Source organism: Portunus trituberculatus, chromosome 37 (assembly GCF_017591435.1).
Source record: "Portunus trituberculatus isolate SZX2019 chromosome 37, ASM1759143v1, whole genome shotgun sequence".
Taxonomy (NCBI): domain Eukaryota; kingdom Metazoa; phylum Arthropoda; class Malacostraca; order Decapoda; family Portunidae; genus Portunus; species Portunus trituberculatus.
Window position 1 is genome coordinate 12,058,622 of NC_059291.1, and position 22,935 is coordinate 12,081,556.

General features: G+C 36.7%; 1 protein-coding gene across 2 annotated transcripts in view; it reads left to right on the plus strand.

Moving 5' to 3' along the window:
• The window catches only part of LOC123514203, a 64,980-nt gene extending 43,496 nt beyond the window's left edge, over positions 1 to 21,484 (plus strand). For both annotated transcript variants that reach the window (XM_045271865.1, XM_045271864.1), the window contains 7 exons: positions 2,808 to 2,844; positions 3,158 to 3,311; positions 17,702 to 17,817; positions 19,294 to 19,366; positions 19,554 to 19,737; positions 19,891 to 20,007; positions 20,276 to 21,484. In XM_045271865.1, coding sequence (XP_045127800.1) covers positions 2,808 to 2,844; positions 3,158 to 3,311; positions 17,702 to 17,817; positions 19,294 to 19,366; positions 19,554 to 19,737; positions 19,891 to 20,007; positions 20,276 to 20,329 — 735 coding nt within the window. In that variant the 3' untranslated portion in view covers positions 20,330 to 21,484. The remainder of the gene's footprint in view (positions 1 to 2,807; positions 2,845 to 3,157; positions 3,312 to 17,701; positions 17,818 to 19,293; positions 19,367 to 19,553; positions 19,738 to 19,890; positions 20,008 to 20,275) is intronic.
• Positions 21,485 to 22,935: the final 1,451 nt, after the last annotated feature.

The window sequence follows — 22,935 nt, forward strand, 5'->3', positions numbered from 1 at the left end:
GTTCAAGTCAGGGGTTAAACTTGTTATAATCGGTTCGCTTAATAAAGTTTCGCTTAACGAAGTGTTTTTTAGGAACGTAACCCCTTCGTTAAGCGGGGTTGCCTGTATATATATATATATATATATATATATATATATATATATATATATATATATATATATATATATATATATATATATATATATATATATATATATATATATATATATATATATATATATATATATATATATATATATATATATATATATATATATATATATATATATATATATATATATATATATATATATATATATATATATATATATATATATATATATATATATATATATATATATATATATATATATATATATATATATATATATACACGCATACATATACATATATACATATGTATGCTAATGGAGAGCATGAGTGCGGAATACAATTAATGAGAGCAAGTGAGAGTTTGAGGGGAGGCTGCAAACGAGAAGAGTGAGTGTAGAACGCAAGTTTGAGTACAAGTGGAGAATACAAGTTTGAGCTTAAGTGCAAGTATGAGCAGAAAGCGCAAGTGCGAACAGAGAGCTTGAGTGTGAGCAGAGAGTGCAGTGTGAATGGAGAGTGCTAGTGTGAGCAGAGAGCATGAATGTCAGCAGAGAAAGCAAGCTTGAGTGCAAGCAGAGAGTGCAAGTGCAAGTGTGAGCGGAGAGCATGAGTGCAAGTAGAGAACGTGAGTGGGGAGCGTATTGGTGACTTCTCCAAAAATGAGCAGATGAGCGCTAGTAGAAGGGTCCAGCTCGAAAGAGTGGATCTTAGTTTTGAGAGTGCTTGCTTAGCTCAGCTAAGTGCATGCCTCCTCTTCTATAGCATTCCTGCTCAAAATTTTCTATGTTTTCTTGTCTGTTCTGTCCACCTCTCTAATCCAAGAGTTAGCCAATATTTTCAATCATTCAGCCCTTTTTCTGGTAAACTCTGGAACTCCTTGCTGTCTGTATTTCCTTCTTCCTGTGATTTGAACTTCAAAAAAGGGATTTTAAGAGGCATATCCTCCAATTTTCAATGAGTTTTTTAAAATTTTATTTCAGGGACTGGCATTGAAGTGTGTCCTCTTTATTTTAATTTCTTGTTGCCCTTGGCCAGTGCCCCTAGTACAAAAAGAAGAAAAAAAAAAAAAATAGTATGATTACATGATAACAGCAATGTCTCAATACCTCAAGGCCACATGAGATTGCTAGGATAAACCCCAAATTTACCCTCCATGTTTTTTTTCCCTGTGGAGTGTAAAAGCTCACAATTTTTCACCAAAAGGACAAAAATGGTCTGGGCCACCACAAGGAAGATGGAGAAGGGCCATATCATTGTCCTGTATCATGTAGGAATCAAGACTAATGAAGTTGCTACCCATGTAAGAACCACAAAGCTGCTGTCTTTCACACCCTTGCCATTAACAAAGGTCTAAATGAGAATGAAGTTGCCTTTCCTGAACCTTAACTTGGCAAGCAGGGAAAGACTTCCACATAGGCATGCATTGATAAGGCATACTTGATCAGAATTCTATTCATTATATCAAGAAAAATACTCAGAACTGCAGCACAATGTGTTAATGCGAGTGCTTTACTGCAACCTGAAGCAATCCACTTGTAAAGCTTCACAAAAATTTTTCATCTATGGCAGCCAACATAGTTAGCAACTTTATTGACGGTGACCATTTCTTGCCTGTGAGTGATGATACAAGCATTCTCCACATTGCTTGTTTTGGCCCAGACCATTTTTGTTCTAGTGAAAACGATAGATCTATACACTGTGCTGGAGGGCAAATGAGTTTCCAGTACTCACATTTGGAGCTGGACAAAACATTTAGATTTTAGAGAATGGAGTTGAGAGCTGTTCACTAGTGATGTTAAATAGTGCTACAACTTTATCTTTTCATTCTCATCGTCCTGTGTCATTGCTCCTCTATATGTATTATTTCGACTGTATTATGAAACCGCTATATATCCTATGACCATTCTCTATGCCTTGAGCAAGGTCATACTAGATAGAATGTAGTACGTATTGAACTTTGTAGGGTTGAAGCTTATGTTCTGCTTTTCATTCAAATTCATATGATCTTGAAAAAATGTATGAACTTGCTTTTATTTGCTTTCAGATGTCAAGATCTTTTCAGCTCATTATTAGTGAAGCAGATCAATTTGTTGAAAAAAAAAAAAAAAAAAAAATCCAGATCTTCATAGATACTGGCAAAATAAGGAGAGGATCAAATTTCTCTGACTATGTGTTCCCTACCTCATCAGAACCAAACAGTATAACTGTCTTAATCATGTTGCTCTCTATAGATCCATTGCCCTTCCAGCATTTGACACAACTGACTAAAAAGAGTACAAATAAGTTGCCCATTCCATATTAATGGCTTTACCCCTTAAAACAATTAATATTTTATTTCATTGATCAGAGATAATAAATGTTGAAAAGAAACTTGGTTGAAACGAGGTAAAAACTTTGGGCAACATAAGATTATAAGTCATTATGTTGTAGAGTGCATTTGTGTAAACACAGTACTAACTTAGGTGGATGTGATGAAAGAGAGGTACTTACATGAGTGTGTGACAACAGAGAAAGCAGTTATACTCATGTTAATACTAGAGAAAAACAAGTCACAGTAAGCATGAAGACAATCATATGGTTGTGTCTGCATCAAATAATGTATAAGTGATAAAATGGAAACCATAAGATACTTCAAGTTTTTTATAGTTTCATGAATAACATTATAATCTAATGTATATTTAAAAGTGATTTATTTTTTTCTTTATTTTTTCAGAGAAAGGATCAGTGGGACAAAGGGGGAAAAGGTCAAGGTATGTATTATGTTGTATGTTTAGATGTATTATATTATATGTTGTATGATGGTTCTGAAGGTATATATAAATGAATTCATTCTTTCTTTAGCTATAGCTGGAAGGAAGCTGCAAAAATTGATCTAGTAAATGAGAAGTAACAAAATTTAGCAATTTTCCTTAGTCGCTGAGGAAATCAGAGCTGCCAACCTATGCATTGGCTTAGTATTTACTAACGTGACTGTGGGGTTAGTATGACCAAATATGACTAGGGCTTACTGCTTTGTGATTACTAAAGTGATGTTAAAGAATTTTATCTTTTTGTCTTTTTTAGAATCTGGAGAACACAGCAGTGGGTGGCATGAGAGGGTTTCTCGTCACCAGTATAACCGTCCACCTCCACAGTCTTGGTCTGATAGGGATCACCCAAGAAGAGACCCATATGGAGACCGCAGGTCTTCCATGCGACCACTGTCTCCAGACTACAGGTGATTACCATAATAAAATGAAATTAAGTTTTGTGACCTGAAAGAAAGTACACTTCATCTGATATCAGTTATCATTTTTGAAGAGGAATAATAACAAAGGTTATCATCATTATCATCAGCCACAAAAGCTGCTGCATCTTATTTAACTTTTGCATTTCCTCTTATAGGTTTGAATGGCTAAAGAGTCCCACTTTGTTTTATTTGTAGACTATATATTCTTTGATGCAACCATCTCATATTTTCCCAGCCACACAATCTCCATGTCTTCTTTGGGATTCCAGTGGGTCTTCAGACTGGTTCTGACTGTGATACTCTTTCAAGCATAATTTATGGGGATTAAAGGAATTAGTTTTTATAAACTATACTGTCATGATTTATGGTATTGACAGCTATACCTTATGTAACTACTAGAAACTTTTCAATGATGATTAAATAACAAATACTTAAGTATTTGCACAAGTTTTGGTTGAAATTTTATTTTAACACATATTAGAAAATTCTCATCAAATTTTCATCAATAATACTCAATACTTGAACTTAATTTGTTCCAAATGGCTGTTCGAGTATCAAAAAGTTTGTATATTGATACCTTTAAATCAGGTAATTCATTCTAATCTTAGCAAAATCTCAAGTTCATAGAAATTCCAATGTAAATTTTTTTAATTTGTACATACTACAGTAAGTCCCCGCACTTGGCGAATCTCAGCTTGGTGAAATTCACTTTTGGTGGTAGGGTGGCCATGGACCACCGAGTGCACGCTTGGCGATTTCAATTCAAATTGGTGGCAGCACGGCGAACCACGCGGCTCCCCGGTGACGTTAGACCTCTCTCTAAACCTATCAATGCAGTGTGAGAGTCCCCTTCAGCCATTTTGTTTGTGCTACCCTTTGCTCTACTAGCATGGGCACGAATTCTGGCGATTTACTGCCAACATGGCCTCTACCAGCTCAACGGGTGGTACTGCTGGGGGTAAGGACAATGGTGGTGGCGGCAAGGATGGAAGTGGGTGAGGGAAACAGGTGGAAAAACGGGAGTTACAGTCTTTATATCATGTTTTATTAGCTTTATTTATTGTTTATTGGTCTGTTTTGTACATGTGTTGTAATATATGAAGGCAAAATATTTTATTTCAGCTCGAAAGATGGTATTTTAGGGGTGAAAAGAGGGACTTTGGCAATGACCAAAGACTGATTGAGGCATTTTTTAGGCAATTTATTTGGTATAAAGAACTCATACTTGGCGAAATTTGCATTTGGCGGTAGTTTTCCCAGACTAGTTAATTCGTCAAGTGTGGGGCTTACTGTATAAGTGAAGGCTGGTGATGGATAATGTAGAAGAGGAAGGGAGAAGGGTGGGGAGAAGGAGGGAGATCGTTGGAGGACAAGTCATCATCCATGAAAACGTGTGGTGTGATTCCTGTGAACCCACTAGTGGAGGGATGTGGCTCACTAACACTTGCACTTTCACTACATTCCTTATTTTCACCACCAGTTGGTTTTATTGCAAGTTTCTAAATGAAAAACTACCAACAGAATGCAGAAGAATGTGGTTTTTCTCATTGCGGCAGTGCTAGGGATGCGCACTGGTATCCAGTAGGTATACCGAAATACTGGTAATTTATTTTTGCCGGTAATACAGTATCAGAACAGGACAATGGCGGCGGCAGAGAGGGAGAGGCCAGAGCTTTGTTTACAACAATGTTTGCAGGTGTTTGATTACCAGATATTTTCACCTCTAATAAACCTTTGATGTTAATGTGAGTTTATAAATGAAAACTATAGACAGAAGCTCTGTACCAAGGGTATCCAGGGCAATCTCTTTGCACTGCTCGAGAAATACCTCCAAGGAAGAACCCTGAGAGTGGTCATCAATGGGCAGCCATCCCAGCCATCACCTGTACAGGCCTCAGTTCCACGGGACTCAGTGATGGGCTCAATCCTGTGGAACATATACATCGACGATCTCTTGTGGCAAATACCAATGCTACTTGCCTACGCCGACAACTGCAATTTCTCCTGTTTCTATTGTCTCTCTGACAGCCAGCGAGCCATCAGGGAGGTAAATAAGGCAGCTCAGGCTAGTGGCGAAATAGGGAGAGACTTGGCAAGTTGGCTTCGCTTCAGAGAAGACGCATACCATGATAATCTCATGGTCCCCAGCTGTTTCAGGACACCTGTGCTTTGGAGGCCAGACACTTCCCCTCCAGGAACACATCAAGATGCTGGGAGTGACAGTGGACTTTGGCCTGTGCTTCAACTACCATGATGCTGCTGTTGCCCACTAGGCTTCCCTGCGTGTCTTTAGCCTGCATCGGATGGCGGGAAGCCTTGACTCCCACGGCATCTCCACACTATACAAGGCTCAGATACGACCTTGTATGGAGTATAGTGCCTTGTCCTGCATGTCAAGTGCCACCACCCACTTGCAGAGACTGGATGCCATGCAATGGTGTGCTCTGCTGCTGGTGGGGAGGGATGGACAGTAGCAGGAGGAGCAGACAGGAGTCATGTCACTGGAACAACGGTGGGACGTGTCAGCGCTGTTGGTTCGGCACAAGGCCTGGGTGCTGGAGGTACGTAATCTCAGTGCACTGAGACTTCCACCACGGGCTCTCTGGAGGGAGACCAGGACAGCCACCTCCAGTGACATGCTGGTGCAGATGCCTCAATCTCACTCGATGCAGCACCAACGCTCCTACACAGCCAGAACCGCAAGACTATGAAACGCATTCAAGGCAGCCATAAGTGACATGCAGACATCGTCAACACAGCAAGTTAAAGTGGCTGCCCACTGGTGGCAAAAAACACAAACTCCCACACTAGTGCGTTGATAAATTTAAGTGGGATAAGTTCTGTTATATACATATATATATATATATATATATATATATATATATATATATATATATATATATATATATATATATATATATATATATACACAGGCAACCCCGTTTAACGAAAGTTCACACAACAAAATTTCGCTACAACGAAGGTTTCATTTTACTACCATCTGCTCGTTTAACGAACACCAAACTCGCTTTAACGAAGTTTTATCCAGGTAATTTTTTCCAAATTTGAAAGCCCCACCATATCACGCAAGCTGACAGGCTTTTGAATACACCAGGAGCTGCTGGTACTAAGGCCTGCCTCAGGAAAAATCCTGGGACACCTATAGAATAAAGATCAAGATCAAGATCAAGCCTCTCGTGGACAACACGCGCAACACTCACTCCCCAGTCAAAACATAACAGCGTCAGCAGCAGCTTGTCTTCCCTAGCTCAACTTACCACCAAAATGCCCTGCAATTGGCCTAGTGTTCGTAAGAAGACCAGGAAGTCTCTTACTCTCCAAATGAAGCTAGATATTATTCACAGACACGAGAGGCCAGAAAACTATAGCAGTGCTGGCCACCATCTTGACTCCATATTATACTGTCTCTATTTTCAAGTCAGCAGACTCTATTAAGAAGGCTGGTGAGACCGTATCTTCCTTGCAAGCTAAAGAACCACCTGAACTCGTGACTCTACAATGGATAAAATGGAAAGCCTTGTGGAAATGTGGTACATAAGTTTTGTATGCAGTACAATGATGCGCACTTTGTTTACATTCCACAGGTTGCGGTTAGTGTCTTTCCGTTTCACTCTTCCTCCCTTCATAAAGTTAAGATCATCAACATTATAAAGTTACATACATACATACATTAGTGTACATTATAATGACTTAAATTAAACTACCTAAATGTTTAACTTCATAATTTTTACTTTCATTAAACCTTTTACTGTACTATGATGCACTCTCGCTTTGCTTACTCTCAATGGAAGTTCAAATCAGGGTTAAACTTGTTATAATCGGTTCGTTTAAGAAGTTTAACGCTTAAGTGTTTTTAGAAATGTAACCCTTCGTTAAATGGGGTTGCCTGTATATATATATATATATATATATATATATATATATATATATATATATATATATATATATATACAGGCAACCCCGTTTAACGAAGGGTTCTAAAAACACTTCGTTAAGCGAAACTTCGTTAGCGAACCGATTATAACAAGTTTAACCCCTGATTGAACTTCCATTGAGAGTAAGCAAAGCGAGAGTGCATCATAGTACAGTAAAAGGTTTAATGAAAGTAAAAATTATGAAGTTAAACATTTAGGTAGTTTAATTTAAGTCATTATAATGTACACTAATGTATGTATGTATGTAACTTTATAATGTTGATGATCTTAACTTTATGAAGGGAGGAAGAGTGAAACGGAAAGACACTAACCGGCAACCTGTGGAATGTAAACAAAGTGCGCCATTGTACTGCATACAAAACTTATGTACCACATTTCCACAAGGCTTTCCATTTTATCCATTGTAGAGTCATGAGTTCAGGTGGTTCTTTTAGCTTGCAAGGAAGATACGGTCTCACCAGCCTTCTTAATAGAGTCTGCTGACTTGAAAATAGAGACAGTATAATATGGAGTCAAGATGGTGGCCAGCACTGCTATAGTTTTCTGGCCTCTGTGTCTGTGAATAATCTAGCTTCATTTGGAGAGTAAGAGACTTCCTGGTCTTCTTACGAACACTAGGCCAATTGCAGGGCATTTTGGTGTTAAGTTGAGCTAGGGAAGACAAGCTGCTGCTGACGCTGTTATGTTTTGACTGGGGAGTGAGTGTTGTGCGTATTGTCCACGAAAGGCTTGATCTTGATCTTGATCTTTATTCTATAGGTGTCCCAGGTTTTTTCCTGAGGCAGGCCTTAGTACCAGCAGCTCCTGGTGTATTGAAAAGCCTGTCAGCTTGCATGATATGGTGGGGCTTTCAAATTTTGAAAAAAATTACCTGGATAAAACTTCGTTAAAGCGAGTTTGGTGTTCGTTAAACGAGCAGATGGTAGTAAAATGAAACCTTCGTTGTAGCAAAATTTCGTTGTGTGAACCTTTGTTAAACGGGGGTTGCCTGTATATATATATATATATATATATATACATACAGGTAACTCGATTTACGCGATAGATGCGTTCCAAGAGGCATCGCATATATCAAAATTCGCATAAAAGAAACATAATTCTCATAAGAAACAATAGATAATAGGGGGGATGCGGGATGTGGTCCTAAAAAAATTGTACAAAATACTCTATTTATTTGGCTAAATTAACATGTTTTTATTATTTACCATTCCAAATACTTGAAATATATTTAAAGTAAAGGGAAAAGCAAGAAATAATAAGAGAAAGCAAAAAATAATAAGAGAAAACAACAAAACAAAGAATACATAAACAAAACACTCACTGCGTCACTGCCTTCGCCACTCACACCACAGTCAGTCACTATCTTCCTCTGAGCTTTACCACTTTATCAAAAATCCACTTATCAAAAGTAACCCCACATGCAGAAGAAGATGAAGGATGTTTTGGGGCCATTGTGGTGAATTATAGGCAGATTGAAGAGATTCCGTCTGTACTCAGTGCTGGCAGACTGCACATGAGGCACGAGAAGAGCGGGAGCTGGATCCAAGATTCTTTAATAACGTCAGAGCAACCTCCTGCCGCGAAATGGTATCCATGAACGCTTGGAGGGATGGTAACGAGGTTGCTATGAGGCTGCTGGTAACACCACCTCTTCAGGTGGTGTTACTGTCTTATATATGCATTTATGTTCACAAAACAACATTTCTACAGTAAAAGCCCTCTTATCCGGCATCAATGGGACCGCCGACATGCCGGATACCAGAAATTGCTGGATAACTTGAATAGAAGTTAAATTATGTCTACAATCACCATCCTACACTCACGCATCTTACCATAACAAAGACCAGCTGATCGCTGTGTCGCGTGTCGCCACCCGCACTTCCACCTCACACTCACCAACACACAATACTAACATTCTCTTTGATACTTTCCTCTTATAAAGAAGTTGATGGGTTACAAAAATAAAGTATTCTCCTGAGATGTCCAGTTTCCTTATGCTGTGACGAACCTTGAACCTATGGAGCCAGCTATCAGAGAACTGGCATGCCCCTTCCTCACCCATCTTAGCTAAATCACGCCCTTTCTCTTGTAACATTGGGCCTGTAATTTTGACTCCTGATCTTTTTAAGCTGAACCACTCGTATAACACTTTGTCCATCATTTCACCAGGATGATACTGCAGTGTGTGACGATTTTCCGCTGCTTTTGCGGTGTCGGTGGCTTTCATGTAATCGCGCAACTTTTTTGTTTGGGATTTAATGTCATAAATAGTTGATGAACCCACACCATATTCCACCATTAGTTTCTGTCTGCTTTCACCTCTCTCTAATCGTCGACAAATTTCTACCTTCTGCTTAAGTGTAAGCACAACACGCTTCCTCTTTTCTACAACTTTAGGCATGATGAAGGTGTCAGGCGATAAACAGTGCACACGTGGGACTGAGTCACTAAGTGAACACAACGCAGTGGGCCGCGGGTGGCGCGAAGCAGTGCGCTCTGGTGGCGAGGGGAATTTTAATTGATTTTATGAGTACACATTGAATTTTTATTGATTTTAAGGCTCAGGGAAAAATGTGCCGGATACTCAAATGCCGGATAAGAGGGATTTTACTGTATTAGCTTTTTACAAACCTTGCCTTCAAGACAGGATTGTTTTATAATGCATAAAGTGAAATCTTAATGGAATACCAAAAAATAAAGCAGAGATGAGATAGCCCACAGACGAGGTGGAGACTTGCAGCGACTCAGCCGCTTCTTCTTCTTCTTGTTACCCTTTTAGCATGCGTGTTGCTTTCACCACGATATTTTATGTTTCCACTCCTTTATTGCCTGCTATAATGGATATCATAACTTAGTATTCATATATGCTCATGCCATGAGGATAACCTCGACTCCGTGGCACTGAGTGATAGTGAATTGCTAATGAAATACTGGAGACAGACCAACCCTCACAGCGACATTCATAAACCTCCTCACGTACTCTCCATGAGCAATGTGCTGGTGTGTGTCACCCATGGTTGCCTCTACAGGATTGTGCTTGTCGGCCAAGTCATGTGAATCCCATTGCTAATAAGAGTTGTCAGATTTCAATTATTATAGAAATTCACAATACTTGTAATATGTGGTTTCTTTTTCTTTTTCTGTTTTGCACATCATTTCTTATATCGGAGTTTGCATTTTCTTGACATGAAAGCGCAAAAGTTCCTACTTTTACATCAAATTCAAATGCCCAAAAGGAGAGAGAGAGAGCGCGCTGTTTTATCGGAGCTTGGGGGGTATTTCTTAGCGGCGGGTTCTGCCACGGGTTATGGGAGAATTTTTTGATATGCAATAACTTTGCTCTCAGAGGTCAAAACATGTTGAAAACTACATAGTTGTCCTCAGAATAACACAAATAAATATGTTTTTATAAGGAAAAAATATTTTTAGCATTTTTGACAGGTGTGATTTTTCCCTGCTGTAACAGATGGAAAGTAAATCAACACCCTGTTAACCTATTTCTTGACCTAACTGCTGGAATATGTTTTATTTATTTGTTCTACATTGCTAAGAAATGGAAACGTTAATATTAGGGTGGGTTAGAATGGGTTGGTATAGGCAGCGTTGAAAACCCATCTATTTATATATAACAATAGTTTGCTTTGGTGTACATATAGTCAGTATATAAGTGAAGCAAAATCTGGGTATGAGTGAGAATTGCATACCCCACTGAGTCACTGTGAGTCCTCCTCTGCTAGATGAAGTTCCAAAGCAAGTAATTCATGCCGAGGGAAGCTTTACTTCAATAGTAATTCACTATCACTCGGTGCCACAGAGTCAAGGTGATCCTCATGGCATGATCGTATATGAACACAGAGACATGGTAGCCAATATAGCAGGCAATAAATGAGTGGAAACAGAAATATCGTGGTGAAGGCATCACGTTAGCTAAAAGGCTTACAAGAAGAAGCAGCCGAGTCCCCGCCACATCTGCAACCAATCACGTCTCTGCTTTCCTTTTGGTATTCCATTTAACATTTTACTTTATGCATTGCAAAACAATCCTGTCTTGGGGGCAAGGTTTGCAAAAGGGTAATAAAAAAGTTGTTTTGTGAATATAAATGTATATACAAGACAGTAACACCACCTCGAGAGGTGGTGTTCCCAGCTACCTGATAGCAACCTCGTTACTGTCCCTCCAAGTGTTCATGGATGCCATTTTGCGGCAGGAGGTTCCTCTGACGTTACAGTTTCTTGGATCCAGCTCTGGGAGGGCATGGGAGTAAATGCTGCTGCCTAGCGGGATCGAGGGATCGCTCATGCGGTAGGTTTGAATACGCTAGGGGCAGCTCTGGATAGTAGCAAGTTCTGGATAATGGCAATCCGGATATGTGGGCAATTACTGTTTATATATACAATAAGTCCTCGTTATACGGTAGTTCTTTATCCAGTAAATTCAGTTACGGTATTTGGAAATTACTACCCTTGATTTGATATACGGTAAGAAAAATTCACAGATACAGTATCCGCTCATGTCATCCAAGAGGGCCCAGCGTGGAGGAGCAGGGGTGATGACGTCATCCACGCCACACCTCCCCGCCACTCACAGTACTGACTTTAACTTGACCACCCTTGGAGCCTGTTATTTCTTCCCTCCCTTTTTTTTTGCATTACATATTACTTACATGCATTACTAATTAGATGAATAAATGGAATATTAAAGGGTCTATTGTAAGCACAAATATATTCATAATAATCATGGCAAACATTTAAAGCCTACTACCAGCGGCAAACCATGCAGCAACTGATAAAGGGCACAGATGGGCCTGGCAAGCCCACTATCAGAGAATGGTGGAAGTCCTATAACATCAAGCACACCTTAGATGACATCAAGTCATCTTGGGACGAAGGGAAGATGTCTACCATGAACTTAGCGTGGAATAAAGTATGGCCAGAATGCATGCATGACTTCCCAGGCTTCGCTGAAGACGACATCGGTGCGATCAGAAATGACATAGTAAATCTGTGCCATAGGGCTGGCTTCGATGAAGTTGATGATGATGATGTTCAAGATCTTTTTGGAAAGTCATGCTGAATCTCTCTCAAATGATGAACTTATAGAGCTAGACAAGGCATCACAGGAGGCAGAAAAAGAGGGAGACGAGGAAGAACCTGTGCGTTGCCTGGACATAAAAACTCTTAGACAATGTCTCGGTGGTACCGAAAAAGCTCTGGAAACCCTGAAGGAACGTGACCCAAATCATGCCAGGAGTAGCAAAGTGGCTCATGACGTAGAGAAAAGTGTCAAGATTTATCAAGAAATCTATGATGAAAAAACAATACTAAGCAGTCCTCCATTTACTTGTTCTTCAAGCATGTCAAACATGCCATCCCTGTCACACATGCCGACCCTGCTACAGCTGGCCCTTCCTCAATATCCTCTTTCTTCAAACCATTGAAACGTACCTACCATGCTACAGCTGGCCCTTCCTCAATATCCTCTTTCTTCAAACCATTGAAACGTACCTACCATGCTACAGCTGGCCCTTCTGTATCTGCTTCCGACAGTGCAGACGACGACGTCTTATCCTTGTCTGCCCAGTCGGCGGAAGATGAATAAGGGCTGAAATCCCTACTGTCCCTTAGCCTCGGGAAGGACATCATTTGATAGAATACATGGCAATTGAAAGCTAAAAAAAATATTTTCTGTTTATTTCTTTTGCACAGTACTTTATTTTTTTTTATTTTATTTATTTTTTTATTTTTTTTATTTATTTATTTATTTTTTTTTTAATGATTATTTTCATGTATTTTCATTTCTGTAGGGGTGACTTTTGACATGCTGGAACACATTCCCTATAGGCGACTTGTGAAACTGCCTCTGTCGCCAGATGGCATCACATGCCTGTCGACCCAGAGCGAATTTCCCTGAAAAATCACTTAATTACCATAAATCCCCTGCGTTCTTTCTTGGAAAACTATAAACACATATCAATACAGAAACTGTTATTGTTTGTATAAAAAATGTAGTTGATATGTTTCTTTATCTAAACAGAATGGAAATAATGATGATATACTAGTAGTTGAGAACTCGGGTAAAACAAATTGTCCTTATATGAAAGTAATGCAGATTTAAGCAGGAAAAGGCTTAAAAAAAAAAATTCTGCTTGCATTTCTGCGTTTCCTGAGTAACTGCATTGGGTGTGTCTGTGTCTCTTTTGAAAAAAATTCGTCAAATAGTTTGAGGCTTAAGAGTACAACACTGAATCCAGGATGGTACAATGCACGTTGTTTACTAAGCTGAAGAGTTCACAAGAAGAAGAAGAAGGCGAGGTGGTGTGGCGGGAGTTGACAAAATTCTAGCATCCCATCAACAAGGTATGTAATTGCTATAAGTGGCCATTTGGCAGGGATACTGATACTAGGCAAGTCAGAGCTGGGCTGTTTTCCCATCGACGCCGTCAACAAAGTGACTAGTGTCACGTCCTGACATTGGGACGTTCTGCTATGAGTTGCTAAGTGTAATTCAGTTTCTTGGCAATTTTTTTTTTCAAAAGAGGCACGGACACACCCAATGCAGTTACTCAGGAAACGCAGAAATGCAAGCAGAATTTTTTTTTTTCAAGCCTTTACCTGCTTAAATCTGCATTACTTTCATATAAGGACAATTTGTTTTACCTGAGTTCTCAACTACTAGTATATCGTCATTATTTCCGTTTTGTTTAGATAAAGAAACATATCGACTACATTTTTTATACAAACAATAAGTTTCTGTATTGATATGTGTTTATAGTTTTCCAAGAAAGAACGCAGGGGATTTATGGTAATTAAGTGATTTTTCAGGGAAATTCGCTCTGGGTCAATGGGCACGTGATGCCATCTGGCGACACAGCTTCACAAGTCGCCCATTATTACATGTTATTTATTATAATGGGATCGGTATATGATAGATTCGATATGCGGTAAGGTTTTTAGGAATGCAATGTACCGTATAATGAGGATTTACTGTGTGTGTGTGTGTGTGTGTGTGTGTGTGTGTGTGTGTGTGTACACAGGCAACCCCTGCTTAATGAAGGAGTTACGTTCCTAAAAAACCCTTCGTTAAGTGAAACTTCATTAAGCGAACCGATTATAACAAGTTTAACCCCTGACTTGAACTACCATTGAGAGTAACAAAGCGAGAGCGCATCATAGTACAGTGAAAGGTTTAATGAAAGTAAAAATTATGAAGTTAAACATTTGAGGCAGTTTAATTTAAGTCATTATAATATACACTAATGTATGTATGTACGTAACTTTATAGTGTTGATGATCTTAAATTTATGAAGGAAGGGAGAGTGAAACGGGAAAGATACTAACTGGCAACCTGTGGAATGTAAACAAAGGGCGCATCATTGTATAACATACAAAACCTATGTACCACATTTCCACAAAGCTTTCCATTTTATCCATTGTAAAGTCATGAGTTCAGGTGGTTCTTTTAGCTTGGAAGGAAGATACGGTCTCACCAGCCTTCTTAATAGAGTCTGCCGACTTGAAAATAGTAGAGACAGTAGATGGAGTCAAGATGGTGGTGAGCAGTGCTATTAGTTTTCTCGCCTCTCGTGTCTGTGAATAATATCCAGCTTCACTTTGAGAGTAAGAGACTTCCTGGTCTTCTTAGCAGCGCTAGGCGACATTGCAAGGCGTTTTGGTGGTAAGTTGAGCGAGGGAAGATGAGCTGCTGCTGACACTGTTATTGTTTTGAACATGGGGAGTGAGTGGTGTGCGTGTTGTCCACGAGAGGCGCTGGTGTATTCAAAAGACTGTCGGCTTGCGTGATACGGCGGGGGTTTCAAACTTGGAAAAAATTACCTGGATAAAACTTCATTAAAGCAAGTTTGGTGTTCATTAAACGAGCAGATGGTAGTAAAATTAAATCTTTGTTGTAGCGAAATTTTGTTGTGTGAACCTTCGTTAAGTGGTAGGGTTGCCTGTAAATATATATATATATATATATATATATATATATATATATATATATATATATATATACAGTAATACTCCGCTTAACGAACAGGATAGGGGGTGTCAAAGCTGTTTGTAGAGCGAAAATTTGTTAAGCGGACGTAATTTTCCCATAGGAAATAATGGAAATAGGGGGGGATGCATTCTGGGCTGGTCCCCAACATACCACATGGGTTAAAAAAAAAAAATATATATATATATGTTTGGCAGCATATTGGGCCACTAGTGTACCACTACTTTTATGATGTTATATGAGTCATTGGAAGTTAGAGGAGCTACGTACAAATTCTTTCACATTCTTGCATTTATGTTCACAAAACAACATTTCTCTTAGCCTTTTACAAACCTTACCTGCAAGAAAGGATTGTTTTGTAAGGCATAAAGTGAAATCTTACATGGAATACCAAAAAATAAAGCAGAGATGAGATAAGCCACAGACGAAGCGGGAGACTTGCGGCGACTCGGCTGCTTCTTCTTCTTCTTGTGACACTTTTAGCTTGTGTGTTGTTGTCTCTCCCCATGATATTTGTTTCTACTCCTCTATTGCCTGCTATAATGGATATCATATCTTAGTATTCATATACGCTCATGCCATGAAGATAACCTCAACTCCGTGGCACTGAGTGATAGTGAATTATTAATGAAATACTGCGGTATTTTATTAGTAATTCACTATCACTCACTGCCACGGAGTCAAGGTTATCCTCGTGTCATGAGCGTATACTGTATATATATATATATATATATATATATATATATATATATATATATATATATATATATATATATATATATATATATATATATATATATATATATATATATATATATATATATATATATATATATATATATATATATATATATATATATATATATATATATATATATATATATATATATATATATATATATATATATATATATATATATATATATATATATATATATATATATATATATATATATATATATATATATATATATATATATATATATATATATATATATATATATATATATATATATATATATATATATATATATATATATATATATATATATATATATATATATATATATATATATATATATATATATATATATATATATATATATATATATATATATATATATATATATATATATATATATATATATATATATATATATATATATATATATATATATATATATATATATATATATATATATATATATATATATATATATATATATATATATATATATATATATATATATATATATATATATATATATATATATATATATATATATATATATATATATATATATATATATATATATATATATATATATATATATATATATATATATATATATATATATATATATATATATATATATATATATATATATATATATATACACACACACACATATACATATATATATATATATATATATATATATATATATATATATATATATATATATATATATATATATATATATATATATATATATATATATATATATATATATATATATATATATATATATATATATATATATATATATATATATATATATATATATATATATATATATATATATATATATATATATATATATATATATATATATATATATATATATATATATATATATATATATATATATATATATATATATATATATATATATATATATATATATATATATATATATATATATATATATATATATATATATATATATATATATATATATATATATATATATATATATATATATATATATACAGTCAGCCCTCGGCTATCGCGACTTCGGCTATCGCGTTTTATTGCTATCGCGCACCCGTGAAAAGCTGCTAATATTTCATTATCGCGACCTCAGTTGCCTGCTATCGTGCGCCCTGCCATGACGTAATGGAATATCTGAGCGCTCATTGGCCAAAACTGCCTTCCTGCCAAGATCAATTCGGCTATCACGTTTTCAGGTATAGTGCGGCTATTTCGGCCCCAATTGGGCGCGATAGCCAAGGGTTAAGTGTATATATATATCTGTTTATATTTAAGTGCAGGCTTTTTAAATAACAACACAAAAAATGTTTCTTTAAGCCTCTGTAATATAGTTTAAATAAAAAAAAAAACGCACGAGAATGTTATTCTGAAAACCACAGCAGCACAATTGGCGGAGGGGTGGAGGGAGAGACTAAGGAGCTTTCATTTATGACCACGTTTGGACGTTCGACTAGCAGATATTTTTTTGAGTATTAAATTGAACTTTTGCGTTCAAGTATTGAAAAGTTTGACTATTAAGACATTCAAGCATTGAATCTCCACTGTACTCTTGTTCTAACATTGTAACCAAACCCTCACATTTTAGACATAAACAAAAATTTATCTGAGTATTATTTGAATGAAAAACAAGGGATACGTTTATTTCCAGGCACAATGACAGAGGTCACTTTGATAGAAGAGGCGGCTATGATAGGTATTCAGATGGTTACTATGATGACTACTACAGGAATGACCCTGGACCATATAGACACCAGTACGACAGAGGTAAGTTCAGTGTATTTTGGTTGGTGTGGGCAGGAGAGAGAATGGTAAAGGAAAGTAGGGGTTTATTGGAGTATTTCAATGGAAAGAAGGACCTGTGTGAGGGTGCCATGTACCTGCCCTAGTAGTCTCTTGATTCTGAAGTGATATTCTGGGAATGTGATGACATTAATGATTTAAATTAAACAATTCTGGAAGAGACTAATTATTCAATAAATTTATGTACTGTGAATACAGGTTAATTTTTGTTGAGATTTTAGGTTCTACTCTTATTTATAATATTTCATTATGGAAATGTTTACTCCATACTTCTCATTGCTGTTTTACTGTTATGAACTTTTGAACTTTAGAGTCCACAGACAAGTAAGGAAGGACTGAGGAAAGAATATATAAGGTCTGAAGAAAATAGATGGAGGCAAAAGGGAAAGAATTGTTTGGCACATTAGAAATGTGTAATGTTAATAATAGTACTGCTTAAGCCTTTCACTGCTTTATAATTTCCATATAATCAATTACAACTTTCTAAACACAGGGTACAAAAAAAGTGTAATGAGGTGAGTGACAATGGTGTTTGAAAGTTCTACTCCCCATCCAGCCATGCCCACTGGTAGCACTGGTAGCTGAAGTGAGGGAAGCAAGCATAATTGGTGTTTGTCTTGGAACAGTCAACAGCTGTTGTACACAACAAACAAGAAGTTTGTTGTGTACATTAAAACATTAATAAGGCAAAATACAATGAAAATATTATGATTGTGATAAAACTTGTAGTAACAAAATGCATTATGTGTGTGTCATGGATAAGTGAATGTCATTGATTGGTATTATTATTTTGCAAGCTGTGATATTTTAAGATTAGGGTAAATTAGAATATATTATGTTACAACTTTAGGCTGTGTAAGAGCTTCGCAGTAAACATTGTTTACTTTTGTTAGAACTTAAGATTTGCTGTACATCCTCTTCAAAGATGAATTTTGTTCAAAAGGAGTTAATAGATAGTTTTCTAAAATTATTTCCTTGTGGAATCCTATCCTAATATTACTTGAAAGGATAAGTAAAGGCAAACTAAGTGAAAAGTGAGAAAATATTCCACTCAGTAGTATGGGCTTGAGGAAACTAACATATACAAAGTAAGACACTTGCCCACACTCACATTGGCTTGTAGGTGGTGTCTCACCATAATCCTCCTTGCTGGTTGATCATCCATTCTCTCATTGTCTTGTGTGTGTCCATGTAAACTATTTCTTTACATTGCTTTGAAAACTTATACAAGATGGCCATTAAATGGATGGAAATTAGAGGAAGGATGTGCTGTGGGATTTAATAAATTGTTGCATTAGGAGAGACAGAAGCTATCCAGAGTTTGAGGAACATCTAGTGTTCACAATATAAGCACTACTGAAAAAAGAGAGAGGCTTCGTTTATAGAGTAGAGTTTCCTTAGTTAAATAGTAGTTACTGATCCACTCAAATACATTTACAGATGCGTATGAAAGGAGGGGAACCCCACGCAATGTGAGGCAAGACTATGATCGCCATCCAGGTCCAGCAAGAAGGTAACTTTGATGTGTATGTTCCCTTTGCAAATGCATTGATACAGTGGGGCATAAAGTGTAATACATCTGTTCTTCAGTCATGAGATGATGAACTTTAGTTCTTTGACTGAAGTGGATGTTTTAGGCATCATGTAAGAACTGGAAGAAATTAAAAGTACATTAATGTAACTTGCAATGCGTTTTCTAGGGAGTCTGCTGAGCGATATCCAAGGGACCGCTATAACCCGTACTTGCGGCGGGAAGCCCCGCCACCCCCAGTGATCAGCAACCCCCCACCACCTGAGAAGCCTGCTGCCCCTCAAGTAAATACAACAGCAATGCTCTTTGAGGGTATTTCTGATGGGTCTTGTGGTGAACTTCTGAAAAAGTTGGTGAGTGTTCCAGGTCTTGAGAATGATAGACATTGGAGATTTTTACAATAAGTCAATGGACAGTCAGTCACTTTATTGTTAATTTTTTAATAATAGTGAGCAACTCAGTCAATTTACTTTTGTTCATTTTGACAGAATTTTAAACTTTTTCAGTCTGTGTGCAGAGTTAAGAGTAAGGAAGATACAGCCCTTGCTGCAAATGTTGCCAGCTACCTTGTTGTTTCTCTTAGAGACTACTACAATAAAATTGGTCCTCCCACCATTGTGCATGTGAGTAAAACTTTCATTTTAATATTCTTACATTGTCTGTTATCAAGCTGAAGTGTATTAGATCTGTGATGGTTCTTGGAGCATTTACAATATTATCTCTTTATTGATTAAACAGTTGCAAGAGAACTATTGACAAAATAGAATTTGCATGTTATGTTTTTGAAGGAGGAGAAAGCCTTTGACAGAATAGGCTGCCTGTGAAGAAATTACTCCAACATGTTTTAAGTCATTCTGAATTTTTGTTAATTTTCATTTGATCTTATTTCAGATATTGGATGAAATTATTCTCAAGATAAATATAATGAAAGATCTGCAGAAATAAGATGTAAACCATAGCAATACTCACTTCAAGACAAAGATATATTGAGCTGCTTACATGTTGTATGTGGTGTGGATTCCTCCAGTGGTAAGATAATTGTATGAATTTAGTTAAGATATTATTAGCCTCAAATAATTTCATAGTCAGTAATTTAAGCATTCCAGTAAAGAAAGTTAAAGTTTTGTGTGATACTGCTCAGTGTATACTTTCATGGATCAAAAACAAATGGGTTCTCACAGTTTGTTCTTGAAAAGAGGCATAAAGAAGTAATTTCATAATTACAAAATGTTTCAGACAAAAAATCTGCATCAGACAATTACCTCCACCTGTCACATCACCGTTTCTTCTAGGTTTTTATGTAGTTCTGAATATGAAATAATTCATTAGTTGTCATATTGTTTTTTTTTCACATATAGACTTGAAATTTATTAGATATTTTGACATCATTGCTTGAAGCAACTGCATATTTTTTATATTGTTTTGGAAGGATTTGAGAAAGCATCACTAGTTCTTGACATACCTATGAGAAATCCAACTGTGTACAGTATATACACAGCTTTTAAGACTTTATCACAATTTTTTCATAGAGATGAGAGTAAAGACTGCCTCAAAAATGAGTGTTGTTTTTTCAACTTTTGAATAATATTACAATTTTACAAAATCTTTTTGCTGTTAATCATTACATCTGCAATATATGTATGAAAAATAGATACTATGGATAGAAAGGACAAGTTTCAGTGATTTTTTTCCTTGATAGTTTTGTATTAGTTCACTTTGTGAGCAGCATGATATGTACAATGATGGATGTCTTATTCATCATTATTTTTATAATTGTAGGTTTAGTCTCTCAGCATCATTTAGTACCTGAAACCAGAACTGAAAACAAAACTCATGTTCCAAGAGGCTTTTTTGTGTAATAATAAATGTATTAGCAATTGAAGCATTCCTTTGTATTTTCAGAGACATAGGTGGTAGTGCAGTGTTCTATCATTATCCACCTCTCACAGACTATTATTGTTGTACTTCTGCTGTTAACTTACTATCAGCATGTATGTATTGTCCACAGTTTGATCCTTGTGCCATCAAGGGCTGTGCTCACCAAAATGATTTCAAAATGAAACATTTTGTGCTTTAATAATACCAAGATGAATTTTTGAACAAGAATTTCTCTTTACCCGGGGCAGTCCTGTCGATTCCTTTAAGGACATCACCTGTATAGAAATGCCTAGCTTGCTGATCATGATAAATGATAATTTCCTGTGTACAGTGTACTCAATGAAAATGACAAATTTTATTTTCTTTGTGTAAGTAAAGAAAATGTACAGGTAATGCAGTTGGATATTCTTAAACTGAAGACTAATAGCCCAAAACCTGAGTAGGATCTTAATCCTTTCAAATACATAAAATGTAAACAAGCAGCATATAGTGTGTGTGTGTGTGTAATTCACCTCGGTCATCTGCTGGTCACCCAGCCAGTCTGAGCGAGCTCAGAGCTCATAGACCGATCTTCGGGTAGGACTGTGACCACATCAACACACAACACACACCGGGAAAGCGAGGCCACAACCCCTCGAGTTACATCCCGTACCTATTTTACTGCTAGGTGAACAGGGGCCACACATTAAGAGGCTTGCCCATTTGCCTCGCCGCTTACTGGGACTCAAACCCAGCCCTCTCGATTGTGAGTCTAGTGTGCTAACCACTACACTATGTGTAGTGTGTGTGTGTGTGTGTGTGTGTGTGTGTGTGTGTGCTTGTGATGTTACAGGATATAGGAATATATTCAACTTGAATTAAATATTATTTTTATTTGTTTTGTATTAACCACAGCCAAATCTTGATGTTTGTCCAAATTGCTTATTGATATTGTAATTAGTCATACATGAGTTAGTGGTATCTGATGTCTAGTTCCAATATTATTTATAATTATAAAATACCAATTATTGTGTTGGCTGACACATGCAGCCATTACATTATTATGTATTAATACAGAGGAGCACATACACTAGGTGTACTATGAATCAAGTCACTCGTCATGCTCTGATGAAGGATCAAGTCATGCTCTGTTAAAAATGTAGTTACCAAATTTTAATTTTAGACTGGTGACTAGCTTTGCATGTGATTATGTAAATTATGTCTTGTCTTTGCAATATCAGTATGAGAATTCTCTCTCTCTCTCTCTCTCTCTCTCTCTCTCTCTCTCTCTCTCTCTCTCTCTCTCTCTCTCTCTCTCTCTCTCTCTCTCTCTCTCTCTCAGCCCTTACAAACAACATCACACCTCATCTTTTTAACATTTTCTCTCTCTCTCTCTCTCAGCCCTTACAAACAACATCACACCATCTTTTTAACATTCTCTCTCTCTCTCTCTCTCTCTCTCTCTCTCTCTCTCTCTCTCTCTCTCTCTCTCTCTCTCTCTCCCTTACAAACACATCACACCATCTTTTAACTCTCTCTCTCTCTCTCTCTCTCTCTCTCTCTCTCTCTCTCTCTCTCTCTCTCTCTGGGAAAATTGGTCTGATAAACTAGTGCACCAACATAGAGAATAAAAAAAAGAGTTATAACAGATAAGGAGTAAAGTTCCTTAAGAGTGGTAAAACAATTCTGAGATT